The sequence below is a fragment of the Pseudophryne corroboree genome, chromosome 1 (genome assembly GCF_028390025.1).
Source record: "Pseudophryne corroboree isolate aPseCor3 chromosome 1, aPseCor3.hap2, whole genome shotgun sequence".
Classification (NCBI taxonomy): Eukaryota; Metazoa; Chordata; class Amphibia; order Anura; family Myobatrachidae; genus Pseudophryne; species Pseudophryne corroboree.
The window spans coordinates 1,045,234,695-1,045,251,250 of NC_086444.1; the positions used below are offsets into that span (position 1 = coordinate 1,045,234,695).

At 44.3% G+C, this 16,556-nt stretch overlaps 1 protein-coding gene across 1 annotated transcript in view; it reads left to right on the forward strand.

Annotated features, from left to right (window-relative positions):
- LOC134924182 (general transcription factor IIE subunit 1-like) overlaps positions 1-3,913 on the forward strand; it is a 10,574-nt gene extending 6,661 nt beyond the window's left edge. Inside the window, exons 3-4 of the mRNA XM_063920816.1 lie at positions 952-1,178; positions 2,214-3,913. Of these exons, the coding sequence (XP_063776886.1) occupies positions 952-1,178; positions 2,214-2,602 (616 nt within the window). The 3' untranslated portion in view covers positions 2,603-3,913. The remainder of the gene's footprint in view (positions 1-951; positions 1,179-2,213) is intronic.
- The last annotated feature ends 12,643 nt before the right edge of the window (positions 3,914-16,556 follow it).

Here is a 16,556-nt window from a genome sequence, read left to right on the forward strand (position 1 = left end):
TATGAACATGCAGCGGAAGAGCTTTCAGTTAGCCTCCGTTACCCCAAATGCAGCTGGCTAACCCAACAGTACAGGATGGCCCCCCAGTTAGTACTATGAAGGTGTGTGGATGTTTTGTGTCCTCCATATTAAGAACTGCAGCTGACGTGGAATTAGTGCCTGGGCGATACAGGAGAGGTTTAAAGTGTTTTGGTCCAGACCAGCAGTCTGGGATACAGGGTGGGACACTTCACATGAGACCAGCGGATGGGAACTGCAGGGCGGCGGTGGTATCCGGTGGGTGGGGTGGTGGCTGATTGTGCAGCGTGACCTCTGTCTGACTTCATGTCATGCTGCACAGTGCGCCCAGCCAGAACCAGGGGCAGGTGAGCTGGGCAGAGTCTGAGCCTACTGAGGATGCTCAACACTGCCCAGCATATAAAAAACGAAGTTGCTGGCCAATCCCGAAATCCAGTGCCGATTCCGATCCCAGTATTGACCACCCTAGTAGAAACCTATTATGCTGCCATTACCAGTACACTTGTCTGGCTTCTCTTTTCAAAGCAGTATAATTTTGTAATGAATATTTGTTTATAACAATGTAATTTATAGTATGTACTTGGCATGTTCCAACTAGTATGCACTGTATATAGCGTAATGTAGTACACACTGTACAACCCAGGATGCCCTAAGACTCTCCCCATTCAACAGAAACCCTTTAGCTTTGCTGGTAATGTCACAGGGAAGAATATAATGGAAGCTTCGTTTCCATAGTGAAAAACATTTTACGATCTCAAAACATATACCAGATATAACACACAGTATTACATTTCAGTCCAACATCGCCTAAATATTGCTGAAGTATCCTGCAAGACTTGTATTTTATGGACAGCTTTACTGATATTATGATGAAACGTATATCCCTAAATGCTAAACAATGTCTCTATCATAATCCAAAACGATTTACTTTAGCTATGAACAGTTGGCTGGATCATCACTTGTGGATCCACTAGGAAACTTTGGAAAGTGGGCTAATAAAAACTCGTCCGTGGGCAATCTCTATGTCCAAGATGTGACCATTAATGTCCATGAACTGGAGGTGAAAAAGATAAAAGAAAAGAAAGGGAAGGAGCAACCTGTCTGGATGAAGGCTAGCACGGTATATGAAGCCCATCAAGAAGATATGACTGACAATGTCCGTGAGTATCCTGATTCAAAGATGAAATTATCAAAACAGATAATTACTTAAGAAACTGAAACGAATGTAAATATTTTTAGAATGTTCAGATATGGTAGGATAAAAAACAAACAAACCGCTGAACCTATTTCACAAGTCAGTGATCCATTTATATTGCTGGTATACGTATGACATTCTATGTTCTTTGTGTTAAAGTACCCATCTGTTCCAGCTTTTGTTTTCATTGCAGCAAACTTTCTTGTAATATTTTATTTATTTATTTTTTTAAATGTATTTGCCCTTTAATAAATATATACCATAATGCCGGCACATCATTACTTGCCCTGGTGCCATCCTGGGTCAGAAAATTCCCCATATATGCAGTGTGTGGAGGGCGACACTCATCGGACTTCCAGCAACATAGGTTTTAAATCTTAAAAAAAAAAAAATTATGTCCACATCTATAGTGCCCTTATGCCCCTGATCCTTTCATTGGGAGAGTAATTATATTAAGTTTTTTTTTTTTTAGAAATAACAGACCAACTAGTGAAATAACTGAGGCATTATTGTTTAGCGAGGGTTCCAGACTAGGGATAGACACTGTTTACATATACACTCAATAGGTCGACACCATATGGTCAACAAGTTGACAAGTACAAAAGGTCAACATGGCAATGGTGGACACGTATGGTCGACACAAGTTGTTTTTTTGTTTTTTTCAACTTTTGCTTGGTGTACCATCCACGTGGACTAAGACTGGGAATAGTAGCCTGTGCAGTGGTAGTGGAGCATGGCACCTTGTCTGAAGCATGGCAAGCAACGCAAGCTTGTGGAGGTCTACGTTACCACTAATTGGGGTCACAGGTAATAAAACATACAAAAGTACGCCAAAAATAAAAAAATGTTGACCTTTTTTAAGTTAGCTATGTCGATCTTTTGACCATGTCGACTTAATGCCTGTTGATCATATGGTGTTAGAGAATGTCTGAGCGGAGAATTGATTAAAAAATAAAATAAATAAGTAGAAATTCCTCACTGGTTCCTATTTTACCCACAGCTCCTGATGACCCAGCGGATGTTGATGAAAATGCCAATAAGAAGGACACTGGTGCTGACAACGAAGTGATCAAAACTCTCTTAATCCATGAACTGAAATCAGGGTCTGGTCCTGCAGTTACTCAAATTTCCAAAAGTGATTCAGACAGTGATACTAGTGAGTCAGAAGAAGAGAAAAAGCGCATAAAACCGGCACAGGTGAATCCGGCAACCAGCGCAGAGCAGGTGGAGGAGGTAGAGGCGGTCGATCCAGTGGTCATGGTTGGTGGCCAAGCCCACGTCTACAGTGAAGTCAGCCAGAACCCCGGACTGGTGTCTTTTATGAATGATGAGGAGAGAGAGGCGTATATCAAAATAGGACAACAAATGTTCCAGTCTGCATTTGAGTGATAATTACAAGTCCCCTATGCAGGCTAGCTAGCCAATGTGACTATCCAAATGATACATATAAGCTAATAAGTTAGCAGTGTCATAGTCTTTCTTTAGAAATAACATTTACATTCTTCTATGAATGTTATGTGGTGTATATATTATTTCCTTCTTTATATGTATACTGGTTTATGTTCTATAAATAAACCCTTACAGCATGAAGTCTGTCTATGTTCAGTTACACCGATCTGCTCTAATCTTTGAACACCAATTTATTCATGGGGTACCCATGCACATTGCGCATGTCGTGTCCAGGCATACCAGGATTAGCCATCTAAAACTGCCTAAACACCCTGCTTTAGGCATCCAAACCCAGTTTGGATGCCTACAGTGCCCAGTTTCAACATTTTTATTTTTAAAAAAAAATTTTCTCACACCTCAGGAGGTAGCAGAAAAAATATGTCCTCCACAGCCACTGGGCACCCAAACGGTAGAACAATTGAATTGCTGCTGGGCGCCCTCTAGTGGCGGCTGTGGGGAATTTTTTTTAATCGGTCCCATTCAGTATATTGGGTGATATCACCAACATGTGCTTAATTATTATACATATTTTACATTTACTACATTCCCATGACTATGGTGTAATCGCTACAGTGCATTGCTGTTATCAATCTGGTACATTATTATGCATGATTAGTATACTTATACATATTTATAAAGGGCCCAGACTATGCACCCATGCACTCTTAATAGTTAGTCAAACCTCTGTGGGAGCTTCCAGTCACGGAAGATCGTGACTTCCGGGAGGAGACGGGAATAAAGATAATCAAGCTTCAACCATACACTCAATGCATCTCCCGGGAGGAGAGGATATACTGTGATAAAACCATGTCATTTAGCAAAAACTATTAGCCCAGTTCATTCACAGCGCCAATGACGTCACTTCCGCCAGCCAAAACCGGAAACGGCGGTCACATGACTTTTTACATTATGACCACCAGGACACAGGGGAGCACAAGCCTTGAAAAAGAGACTAGATGTCTTGAAATACGTCGGCGTATTCCACCTGTGGACGCCAGCAGCTTTCAACAGACTACATTGGGGACTGAAACGTCACCAACTGGTAAAGCTTAGGAGCCATATGCAGGGTAAACCAGTTACTGCAGTCCATTCCTGCGGCTCCTTCACACCAGATGTGGTATGCCCCAATTTTATGTCTTTTATGTCCTTTGCAAAAGATTTTAAAGAATGGAATTTCTTTTATTTTCAGTTTTTATGCATTGTGTATTTTTATCTGTTATGATTTGCTCATTAAATAAGGTATTGTGAATATATCTTATACTGTCATTCTCTGAAAACACACTGCCATTTGGTTCACTCGCTAGCGCCACTTGTGTGACACATTCACCACATACTTGTGCCTATAGTTCAGGCTTTATTGGGGAATCCCTCAAACACATATTTTGCACTGGGAAAATTGTACCTGTGCTATTTTTACGGAGATTTGTGGATGTGCAGTAGAGAAATCTAAGGGCCTGATTCAGACCTGATCGCTGCTGTACGTTCTCGGACGACAGCAACAACGGACATCGCCAGTCAGTGACCGGATGGTGCGAAAATGTTATTTGCAAGGTGATTGACAGGAAAAGGCCGTTTGTGGGTGGTAACTGCCGGTTACTGGGAGTGTTCGTAAAAACGCTGGAGTTCCCAAGTGTTTTCAGGGAGGGTGTGTGATGTCCGTCCGGCCCCGATCAGCCTGTTGTGATCGCACTGTAGGAGTAAGTCCTGGGCTGCACAGAGACTGCACATAGTGAGTGAGATGTGAACAGATTTGCAGCTATCTGAATGCGATCGCACACTTGCATGAGCGAATTATCACTCCCCCTTGGGCGGCAACTAACCAAACGCAGGTCGGCAACATTAGCAGCCTGGCGATCAGGTCCGAATCAACCTCTAAATCAGCCCAATTTCCCTGAAGATCTGCACATGTGCGGTAGCCTCTACAACAGGCATGTCAAACTCATGGTCATCCAGCTGTTGTGAAACTACAAGTCCCAGCATGTTTTACCAGCTGATAAGTGGAAGGTATGCTGGCAAAGCATGCGGGGACTTGTAGTTTCACAACAGCTGGAAGGCCACGAGTTTGACATGCCTGTTCTACAACAATAGTTTACTCGGTCAATGCACCAGTAAGAGAGGGGGGCCGCATATTGGGCCCAATTCAGACCTGATCACTAGCAAGCAATTTTTGCACTGCTGCGATCAGATAGTCGTCGCCTACAGGGGGGTGTATTTGAGCTGTGCAAGTGTGTGAACGCATGTGTAGCAGAGCTGTACAAACAGATTTTGTGCAGTGTCTGCGCAGCCCAGGACTTATTCAGCCGCTGCGATCACATCAGCCTGTCTGGGACTGGAATTGACGTCAGGAACCCTCCCTGTAAACTCGTGGACACGCCTGGACACGCCTGCGTTTTTCCAGACACTCACTGTGGGTGTCAACTGACCATTTTCAAACGCCTTCTTCTGTCAAACTCCTTGCGATCGCCTGTCGCACAAACTCCTCGCTGTGCGGGAATCCGCTTTGTACCCATGCGATGTGTCTGCGCAGTGCGGTGCATGCGCAGTTTGGACCTGATCGCCCGCTGTGCGAAAACACATAGCAGCGATCCGGTCTGAATTACCTCCAAAGACTGCATTCTTAAATCGCCTCTGAGAGCAAACCTAGTGTGGCATGTGGCTTATGGGCCTAATTCAGACCTAATCGTAGATGTGCTAATTTAAGCACCTCTACGATCAGCTTCCCTGACAAGCGGTGGGACGCCCAGCACAGTGCTAGTCCGCCCCGCATGTCAGGCCCTGCCCCGTCGCATAAGTACAAAACCATCGCACAGCGGCGATGCTTTTGTACTTGAAGAGTAGCTCCCAGCGCAGCTCCTGCGCACTGGCAGGGAGCTACTTGTTGCTGCATGTGATGTCACACAGCCTACGCGGTCCTGCCACGCCTGCGTTGCCCGGACCGCGCCCCTAAAACGACGACCAAATATCACCAGCCTGCACCCTTCCGCCCAGCGAACGCCTCTGCCTGTCAATCAGGCAGAGGCGATCGCAGGGCTGAGACGGCCGTCGGCTGTCTGGCATGCACCATTAAGACCTGATTGGCTGCTATGTGAAAACGCACAGCACCGATCAGGTCTGAATTAGGCCCTATATTAGGCCATTACTGACTACAACCATATACTACAGCAAAGGCTTCCCAAAATGGAACACACAACCAGATTAGACTGCTCATACAATACACCGGTCTACCAGATGAAGTATACTGTGGTACACATCCTGAAGTACTTAATAAATGGCCGAATGGACTGTTAAAAGACCAAGGGCCAACTGTAGAAGCCTGAGATTTGCGGGAGCTGCCGTGATTCCAGGAACACAGTCATTAGATTAATATCGGCAATTAGTTTAACGCCAATATCAGGTTGGTTTTGCCTTTAAACTAATTGTTGCGGTAAATCTAATGAGTGAGGGGGTGATTCAGACCTGATCGCTGGGCTGCTAACTCTGCTGTCCTACATTCAGACAGTCGCTGCCACGGGGGAGTGTAAATTCTCTGTGTAAGTGTACGATTGCATGTGTACCCTGAGCTGCAAAAATCCACTGTGTGCAGTCTCTGCGCAGCCCAGGACTTACTCCTACAGTGCGATGAGAAGGGGCTGATCAGGGCCGGAGCTGACGTCACACACCTTCCTTGAAACCGCTTGGGCACGCCTGCGTTTTTCCGGACACTCACAGTAAACAGTCAGTTACCACCCACAAACAGCCTCGTCCTGTCAATCACCTTGCGAACGCCCGTGCGGTCAGATTTTTCTCACCATCCTGTCGCTGACCGGCGATGCCCGTTGTTGTTCGACGCATGCGCAGTTATGACCTGATTGCCCGCTATGGGAAAACGCACAGCAGCGATCAGGTCTGAATCACCCCTGACAAAGGAGACTGACCAATGGTAACAGCTGAAATTCATATGATAGACTGTTGGAAATCAGGCTGAGACAATGGTAGTGTGTATTTGTGTGGCTGGAGAAGAGACAGCAGTGGAGGTACTCCTCTTTGTGTTCTATCTCACAGGTTGCCCTCTCAAGTGTCTTAGAGGTCTATTTAATAAGCCTTGGATGGAGATAAATCCAACGCAGATGAAGTTCCAGCCAATCGGCTTCTAACTGTCATTTTTTGAAACCCAGCCTGTGACATGACAGTTAGGAGCCGATTTGGCTGGGACTTTATCTCCATCGGATTTATCTCCATCCAAGGTGTAGTAAATAGACCCCTTAATCGGGAAGGACTGAATGCTATCAGTCTGGGTGATTTGGATACTACCAGTGCACCGGTATCTTGTCATTCAAATGAATTGTAAACATTTTCCTGACTTTATGCAGCCACTGTATAATCAAGATCCAAGAAAACAAACTGCAAAGTTTACCTTCAATGGATTAGCACATGGAAACAACACAGTAAAACAAGCAACTGTGTATCATTTGCAGCAATGATACAGGATATTACCACTTGGTGGCTGTTCTATTCATAATGCCAGGCATGGGTTGCCAGGGGACACTACACAGCAGTAATTAATCTCTTACAGAATTTCATTCTTCACCTAATGTTGCCCTTTCAGGCTGTAAAATATATAGGGTAGTACAGGATAGTTCATGGGCGGAGCCAGATGTTTGTCGGCCCTACAGCAACATTTTGAATAGGCCCCTACTCCCTTCTAGAGAGAGACCTCTCTACAGCAGTTGTTCATTTTATGCCCCAGAGTAGTGCCCTAGTTCATGTTATGTCCCATTATGCCACAGTGCCCCTAGTTCATATTCTGTAACATTGTAGTGCCTCAAGTTAACAAGATGCCACAAAGTGCCCCCAGTTCACATTACAGTATGCCACACTGTGCTTAGTGGACAATTGCAGGAACCTGGTAGACAACTTTATGACCTTGGTGCAATTGAGTCAGGCCCCAGAGAGTGGCCCCTTAAGACTCTGGACCCCATAGCAAAGGCACCTCCTGCACCCACTATAGCTACGCTCATGAGATGGTTAGGGGTGCCACAATATGTTTATATGGGGGGGACGGACCCAAGATTTAATTTCCTTTTGGCATCCCTAAATCACTGAATGTCGATGCCACAGGGGCCGGCACACCATCTAGCGGATAACAGATCAGTAAGCCTGAGGGATCAACTAGCGCCAGGAGAGGAGGGTTACCTGCATACAGCCGGAAGTTGTAGGTTGCTCTAGCACTACAGGGATCACCATGCAATGTGATTCTTGCTGCTTTTCTAACTTTAGCAAACTAGACAAATCAGTGAAAGGCAGCCTAATAATAAAACCTGTGCGTTACATCCATGCCTGTACTGACAGATGCGACTCTCAAATGATTGGGGTGGGAGTCAGGAAGGCTGTGGCTTTTTGGTTTGGAGGGGAGCCGCCCCACCCCCAATTTCCACTTATTATGTGGTAACACTGAATATAGGGGGTTACTGTAGGATCATGCACTGTCTGTTTATACTTGATAGAAAAAAAGATATATCCAAAAGTGAAATACAGGCAAAGAAACTTTCAAGTGGCTGTGTACCAGGAAGGGTTAATAACTTATATGTAGAATTATTTTTGTGTGAAAAAGACAGATTGAGGCATATGGACGATGCGCGGCTGGGAACTAACTAACTAACAGAAGCCAAATTATTCTGTTAGAGAACAAATTATCTAATGAAAAGTTACAATATCCCAGGTTTGTGTTACTATATAGGGTCTTATTTACAAAATGGCGGCCTTTCAAGCTGCTGAGCATTGGTGTTTTGCATGAAGAATTTAAAATAGCAAAACATTAAGTGTAAAACCAACTGTGTCTTATACTTAATAGTATTAGTTTTAGATTTTGTAGCCAAATTTTTTTGATAATCAGCGGCTATATCAACCCTATAGAGTGAATTAATCAGCATTATGAGAATATAACAGGAATATACTGTATAGGACACCCCAGTAGTGTCAAATTATGTTTGTGTGTTTTGTGAAAGATTTAGGAAAAAATAAATTTTGAAGGACAATTACAAATATTGAGATACAGTCTACTGAAACATGGGACAACAGAGGTAGACAATTTTTTTTTTTACTTAAATCTTGAAAAATGTAACAATTTGACTAATCATCTCATGCCACAGACATACTTTTTAGCACAGTGTATTTGCAAATAATCAGGTGATTGGACTGTGTTATTGCGTAGTGTGTTATTGGGCCCTATTTGTAAATAATTGGGTGATCGGCCTGTTTTATTGCATAGTGTGTAGGAATGAGCATTTTGAACGTCAATAAAATGATCCAAAAATGGCCAGAAAAGCACTGATTAGATTATCTGATTGGTTGGCCTTGACAAAAAATATTGGCAGTTCCCAATAAACTGTAGTGCAGTGTGTGGGTACCCTCGATAAGTTGCCCGCATTTCCAGCGGTTGATCCTGATTACCTCATTCTATATATGGGCAGACAAATGCAAATCCAGTGTGGTGTGGCAGAAAATCTGAAACTTAAACAAAAATAAATTGCTTAACGGGCAGCGCAGATATCGGGACCTTCCACTGGCAGAAAAATGGGCCAATTTGCCAGTTCAACAAAAAATATGCATAGTGTGTACCTAGCTAAAGAGTTAGTAGACTATATTGTCTATAAAAGCATTCATTGTGATATGGAAGACACGCTCTAACATCTAAGAAGATCTATAACTTTTTCAACAGGTGTCTATACCTACTGTATCTGTACTGATGGCAAAATATAAAGACCTTCTTATTTTAAGATACTTGGAGTAGAATAAACCTCAAATTTTACATATTCAAATAAATTTTACACAGGTGTTACTACACTAATAGGTATAGGACAGTTTATACTTGCTAAATATCGGGGTATAGAGAGTTAGCTTCATCGATAACCCAGAATATCATCAGCTATAGCTGGCGAGAGAAAACTCCACTCTCCAGTATTCTCCTGGTAGGAGCCTAAGCTTCACACCCCATAACATATACAATACTGAGCTCCCAACCAACTACTGTCCTTTTAACACATCTCAAGTACCATGGTGTTGGTATATACCCCTGTACAGGGATGCTTTGGTATTGGGTTGGATGTGATGCACAAGTATACTCCCCGTTTGCTATCTAACCCCTGTGGTTTGAGTGCCGTAGTATTTGAGAGTTACCTAGATAGAACAATGGAACTCAGGGATTGGTAATGAAGAGGGGGACCTATGATAATGAATAGATGTGACATCATGTACCCTCCAACTGTTCAGAGTGTCCTGCCTCGAAAGGAAGACAGAGTATGCAGGTTATATAGAATTCCTGCAAAATGTTTGAGAATTCACCAGGCAATATTTCAGAAATAAAACATGACAACCTAACTTCATACAAGGCACTATACTTGTATTCACTCCCTTACATGCTGTCTGGACACCCTCCCCAATACTATATATGCTGCGAAATATCCACTGGGTTAGTTACCTTAAATCAATGAATCAGTGTTATCAACCCATATTTGAAGTGGTTTACATGTAATTAGCACCTCAGTGGGTCCTTGCTGTACCCTGTCCCACCCCACCCCATCCTTACCATTTCAGGCAGCCCTGGTTCTCATTCTCCAGAGTATGGTCTGTCTGGTGTCCCTAGCAGTAAGAGCCATTAAGGTGGTCTCCCTGGCTCCCACTGCACATGAATGTTGTGAGAGTGTACATACCTTAGAGATTTTGTCCTTTTAAATTAATATTGTATAACATTTAATTGTTGTTAAAGTTTTCATATATTTTCTAATATACTGTGTTGCTATTGAGTGCAGTATCCCATATCTGCATATGCTTTGTTCTTGTATTGCTAGAGAGTGAGTTATCATAGATGAATGAATATGTTTTGTTATTCTCAATAGCAATAAATCACTGAATTACACAAAACACAGATGGTCTCCGCTTACTGAATAAATACACTTTCTATACAGGAACCCTGCACTGAGGAGCTTGGCAACTCTGCCCTGTAACATTCTTTACATGGATACTTGGTGGCAGCAGCAATAGTTTCTAGCAAGACTGGTGATCTGCGATACTTGCACAAGTGATATAAATGTATATTCAAAAGTCGCCACACTGTGGCAGCCAAGTCCTATTTTCCGTTGTAAATTATCACTTTGGTCTGCAAACCTGTGGTTGCAGCATTATTTATACTGTATGTGACTGAACAGTGTGCAATAGTTAATCATTTAACGGTTTTCGGATGACTAAAGGAGTCCTGATTCAAGGATACTGAAAGTGAATCTAGAGGAATTATACCTCTTTCACACAGAAAGGCAAATTCCTGGGTTGAGAAGTTCTATCCGGTAATTTGCCAAATAAACAGGGTCCTTTTTCTGTGTGAAAGGGTCAACAAGTGTTGAAATTCCCGGGACTTCGACCCAAGAATTTACCAGGGTTAGTGTCCCGGAAATTTTAACCTGGGTTGACCCTTTCACACAGACGAAATACCCATGTTGATCCGCAAATTACCGGGTAGAAATTCTTGACCCGGTAATTTACTTGTCTGTGTGAAAAGGGGGTTAGGCTGAGCCCGGCAAAACAAAACGGCACTGAAAAGCTGGGTAAAAGACGGGATTATCAGACATTTTTGTCTGAAAAGGGTGTAAATAAAGCATATGTATATGCTCCAAAAATCCAAAAATGTAATTGTGCAGCTAGATTTGATAATCAGGTCAATAAAGAAAGCATGCAACCAGCTAGTCTTAGGCCCAAAACCCTGTGCAGGTATTTGCATTCTGATACAAAGCCATTGGTAATCTCAATGCATTAAAAATACACTGGATGTCATTACTCAATGTGGACAGATGTTCACAAATTGTTGGTCTTGGGAAAAATAGGATTTTGGTACCTACCGGAAAATCCTTTTCTCGTAGTCCATAGAGGATGCTGGGTGCCACATCAGTACCATGGGGTATAGATGGGTCCACCGGGAGCCATTGGCACTTTAAGCGTTTTAGAGTGTGGGCTGGCTCCTCCCTCTATGCCCCTCCTACCAGACTCAGTCTAGAAACTGTGCCCGAGGAGACAACATACTTCGAGAGAAGGATTATACACAGATAGTGGTGAGATTCATACCAGCTCACACATACAAGGCACGTCAAGTCAACTAGCTTGAAAACTCAGCAACAGCTGAAACATTACTTACCAAGTAACAATGCAGTACTCAACTAAAATGAAGTTGTACTGAACCAAATAACATTTGCAGGAAAACGAAGCGCTGGGCGCGCGCCCAGCATCCTCTACGGACTACAAGAAAAGGATTTACCGGTAGGTACCAAAATCCTATTTTCTCTTACGTCCTAGAGGATGCTGGGGTCCACATTAGTACCATGGGGATGTACCAAAGCTCCCATAATGGGAGGGAGAGTGTGGAGGCTCCTGCAGAACTGATTGACTGAACTTCAGATCATCAGAGGCCAAAGTATCGAACTTGTAAAACTTTGCAAACGTGTTCAAACCAAACCAAGTTGCAGCTCGGCAAAGTTGCACTGCCGGGGCAGCCGCCCAGGAAGACCCCACCTTACGAGTAGAGTGGGCCTTAGTGGATTTTGGATACAACAGTCCTGCCATAGATAAGCATGCTGGATAGTGAACCTGGTCCAGCAAGAAATCGTCTGCTAAGAAGCAGGACACCCAATCTTCTTGGGATCATACAGGACAGAGAGTCTGACTTTCTGGCACCACAATAGGTTGGTTGATATGAAATGCCGACACAACCTTCGGAAGAAACTGCAGACGAGTCCGGAGCTCAGCTCTATCTTCGTGGAAGATCAAGTAAAGGCTTTTACAGGATAAAGAAAGCGCCCAGCTCGGACACACGTCTAGCAGAAGCTAAGGCCAACAAAGTGACCGCCTTCCATGTAAGAAATTTGAGCTCTACCTCCTGTAGAGGCTCAAACCAATCCGATTGGAGGAACTGCAACACCACGTTAAGGTCCCAAGGCGCCGTAGGCGGTACAAAGGGAGGTTGGATATGCAGAACTCCCTTCAAAAAGGTCTGAACCTCAGGGAGGGCAGCCAATTGTTTCTGAAAGAAAATAGACAGGGCTGAAATCCTGACCTTCACAGATCCCAACCGCAGACCCATATCCACTCCTGCTTGCAGGAAGAGGAGGAAACGTCCCAGTTGAAACTCTACCGTAGGAAACTTCTTGGACTAACACCAAGAGATATATTTCTTCCAAATACGATGGTAATGTTTAGACGTTACCCCTTTCCTAACCTGTATGAGGGTAGGAATAACCTTCCGAGCAAGAATCAGGCGTTCAACTTCCATGCCGTCAAACGTAGCTGCGGTAAGTCTTGATAGGCAAACGGCCCCTGCTGCAGTAGGTCCTCCCGAAGAGGAAGAGGCCTTGGCTCTTCTTGCAGTAGATTCAGAAGGTCCGCGTACCAAGCCCTTCTTTGCCAGTCTGGGGCAATGAGGATCGCTTGAACCCTTGTTCTCCTTATGAGCTTTAGGATTCTTGGGATGAGTGGGAGTGGTGGAAACACGTACACTGACTGGAACACCCACGAAGACACCAGGGCGTCCACTGCCACTGCCTGTGGGTCCCTCGACCTGGAACAATAACGCCGAAGCTTCTTGAGACGAGAGGCCATCATGTCTATTTGGGGTAAGCCCCAAAGATCTGTTATTTCCTTGAACATCTCCGGATGGAATCCCCACTCTCCTGGATGGAGATCGTGTCTGCTGAGGAAGTCTGCTTCCCAGTTGTCTACTCCCGGGATGAAGATGGCTGACAGCGCCAACGTGTGCTTTTCTGTCCAGAGGAGTATTCTTGTCACCTCTGACATTGCCAATCTGCTCTTCGTTTCGCCCTGTTGGTTTCTGTAAGCCACTGTTGTTACGTTGTCCGACTGCACTTGAATGGCCCGATTTCTCAGAAGAGGGGCCGCCTGAAGAAGACCATTGTAGACGGCTCTTAGTTCCAGAATGTTGATGGGCAGGCCAGCTTCCAGGCTTGACCACTGTCCTTTCCTGAGTGACTGCTCCCCAGCCCGAGGCTCGCATCCATTGTTCGAAGGACCCAGTCCTGAATCCCGAACCTGCGGCCTTCCAGGAGGTGAGGCAATTGGAGCCACCAGAGGAGTGAAATCCTCGCCTTTGGCGACAGACTAATTCTCTGGTGGAGGTGAGATCCCGACCACTTGTCCAGGAGATCCAGTCGGAAGGTCCGAGGATGGAACCTCCCGTACTGGAGAGCCTCGTAAGAGGCCATCATCTTTCCCAATAGGCGAATGCATTGATGAACCGACACCCAGGGTGGCTTCAAGACATCCTGGACCATGGATTGGATCACCAACGCCTTTTTCTGCGGAAGAAACACCCGCTGCACTTCCGTATCTAGGATCATTCCCAGAAATGACAATCTCTGGGTTGATTCCAAATGTGACTTTGGAAAGTTCAGAATCCAACCGTGACTCTGGAGCAGGCGCGTTGTGAGAATAATGGACTGCAGCAGCTTCTCCTTGGACGATGTCCAGATATGGAATGATGTTCACACCCTGCTTGCGGAGGAGTATCATCATTTCCGCCATCACGTTGGTAAACCCCCTCGGTGCTGTGGAGAGGCCGAATGGCAGGGCCAGGAACTGGAAATGACAGTCCAGCAATGCAAAGCGGAGATAAGCCTGATGTGGCAGCCAGATTGGAATGTGAAGGTACGCATCCTTGATATCCAGTGACACCAGGAATTCCCCCTCTTCCAGACCTGATATCACCGCCCTGAGAGACTCCATCTTGAACTTGAACTAGAAAGGGATTAAATGATTTTAGGTTCAGAATGGGCCTGACCGAACCATCCGGTTTCGGTACCACGAAAAGGTACGAATAGTAACCTATGATCAACATGTGAGGTGGTCTTGAAGTACTGTGCTGTCCCCCAACAGAGTTGGTAAGCCTGACTTGAAAAGCAATGAGGGAGACTTTGAAATTCCAGCCTGTATCCCTGAGACACAATATCTACTACCCAGGGATCCAGGCCGGACGATACCCAGACATGACTGAAATGTCTGAGTCTCACTCCCACTGGCCCCACCACCGGGGCGTGCAGTCCACCGTCATGCGGAGGACTTTGGGGTACCTGAAGTAGGCTGTTGTTCCTGGGAACCTGCAGCGGCAGGTTTCTTGGACTTAACCCGACCTCCCCTAAAGAAGGTATTGGATGTTCTGGCCTTTCTAGGCTTGTTAGAGCGAAAGGACTGTGGTGCAGATGACGAGAAGGATTTCTTCGGAGCAGGTGCTGCTGAGGGAAGAAACTGAGACTTACCCGCTGTAGCGGTGGATATCCATGCGTCTAGAGCTTCCCCAAGGAGAGTCTGACCTGTATAGGGTAGCGACTCCACACTTATTCTGGATTCCGCGTCGGCCGACCACTGGCGCAGCCATAGTCCCCGATGAGCTGAAACAGACATGGAAGAAAATCCCTAAAGTAGAAAAATGAATATACCGGCGCTGACTGATAAATTAATAAGAGATGGTTTGCTTCGTATGTAGAATTATAAACAATTTATTAACAATTCATATAAAAACAATTAAAAAAGGAATATATCCCTATTACCACTAATTGGTAAAATTCATTTGTCTTATCTGGACAAACTTGATTGTGCAATATGCCATTTTCCTATATGACCAAAGTCCAATCCTTAAGGCTAGGACAATCTCCCAAAGTAGATGTACTGTATTTTGCAGATAATTACCGGATCCACAGATAGGCATCAGCATTAGGACAAGTCCATTTAAAGCTGCAGGTGTGGGCCAAACCGGTTGAGTATACTTTATCCAGTGATGGGAGAAAGAGTCCAATTTTTGCCAAGGGATGGTGGTGGTCCTGTAGGTCTGTTTGGAAAGTGGAGTCCAGATAGATGTGGAAAAAGCTCAACGCGTTTCACTGGTATGAGTACAATCCAGCTTCATCAGGAGCATAAATCCTATGAGTACTGGGTATTCTATTTATACCCTTCTTAATGAATCAATAGACATCACCTGTTTAGTCAAGAAATCACTCAAAGCAAACTATCCCTAAAAATAATATAAAAATCTTATAGTAAAATCATAATAGTCATATCTATTCATATAATAAGCATCCATTAAAAACGAGCATTTAATCCTTATTTATTAGATAACAACTTTTTGGCAATATAAATACAGTCTATCGATCATGTGATGTGTCACATCACATGATCGGCTAATTCGGCAGTCCCATTGGTCGGATGAAAGGCTCCCGGTCATGTGGTTTTAATCACATGACCGGGTGTCCTTTTAATCCCCTTCTCCTGGGGTACATTGGTGTTCTTAGTGGGTCTTTAAAGAGTGAGTCCATCCCATTGGTCCATGTGTTAACATGTGACAAAGTGCGCATTGGTCCGGGTGTTTGACACGTGACCAGGTACGTGTTTACGTCACAACGGACGTGGTTGCCCCGGTCACATGACCGTGCGGTCCGTGTATCACCTGACTGCGCCGTCCATGTGTTATCATCATCGGCAAACGTCAGGAGCCGGAAATAATTAAAGAAAGACCAAATAAGGATGTTACTCACACCCTCGACCCTCCCCACCATAACTGTTTGGTGGTAGCTATGGAAACCTGTGTGCAGGGTTTATAAACACATATCCAATGGTATTATTTCATAATCACATTGGATATATCCCTATACTGTTTAAATATACTTAGTTACCAATTGAATATATTAATAACAGATTATTGATAACAGAACAACAAACATATAGGCAGTACATGATTCTTAGCTTGCTTTCATTTCAACATGTATTTTTATATATATCTATATGAAGGAGCAATAAAATCCAAATCCCCATATGCAGTACAATAAATCCCTTATGTGTCATCTCTTCCAGTTCCACCGATCAGTTGTGG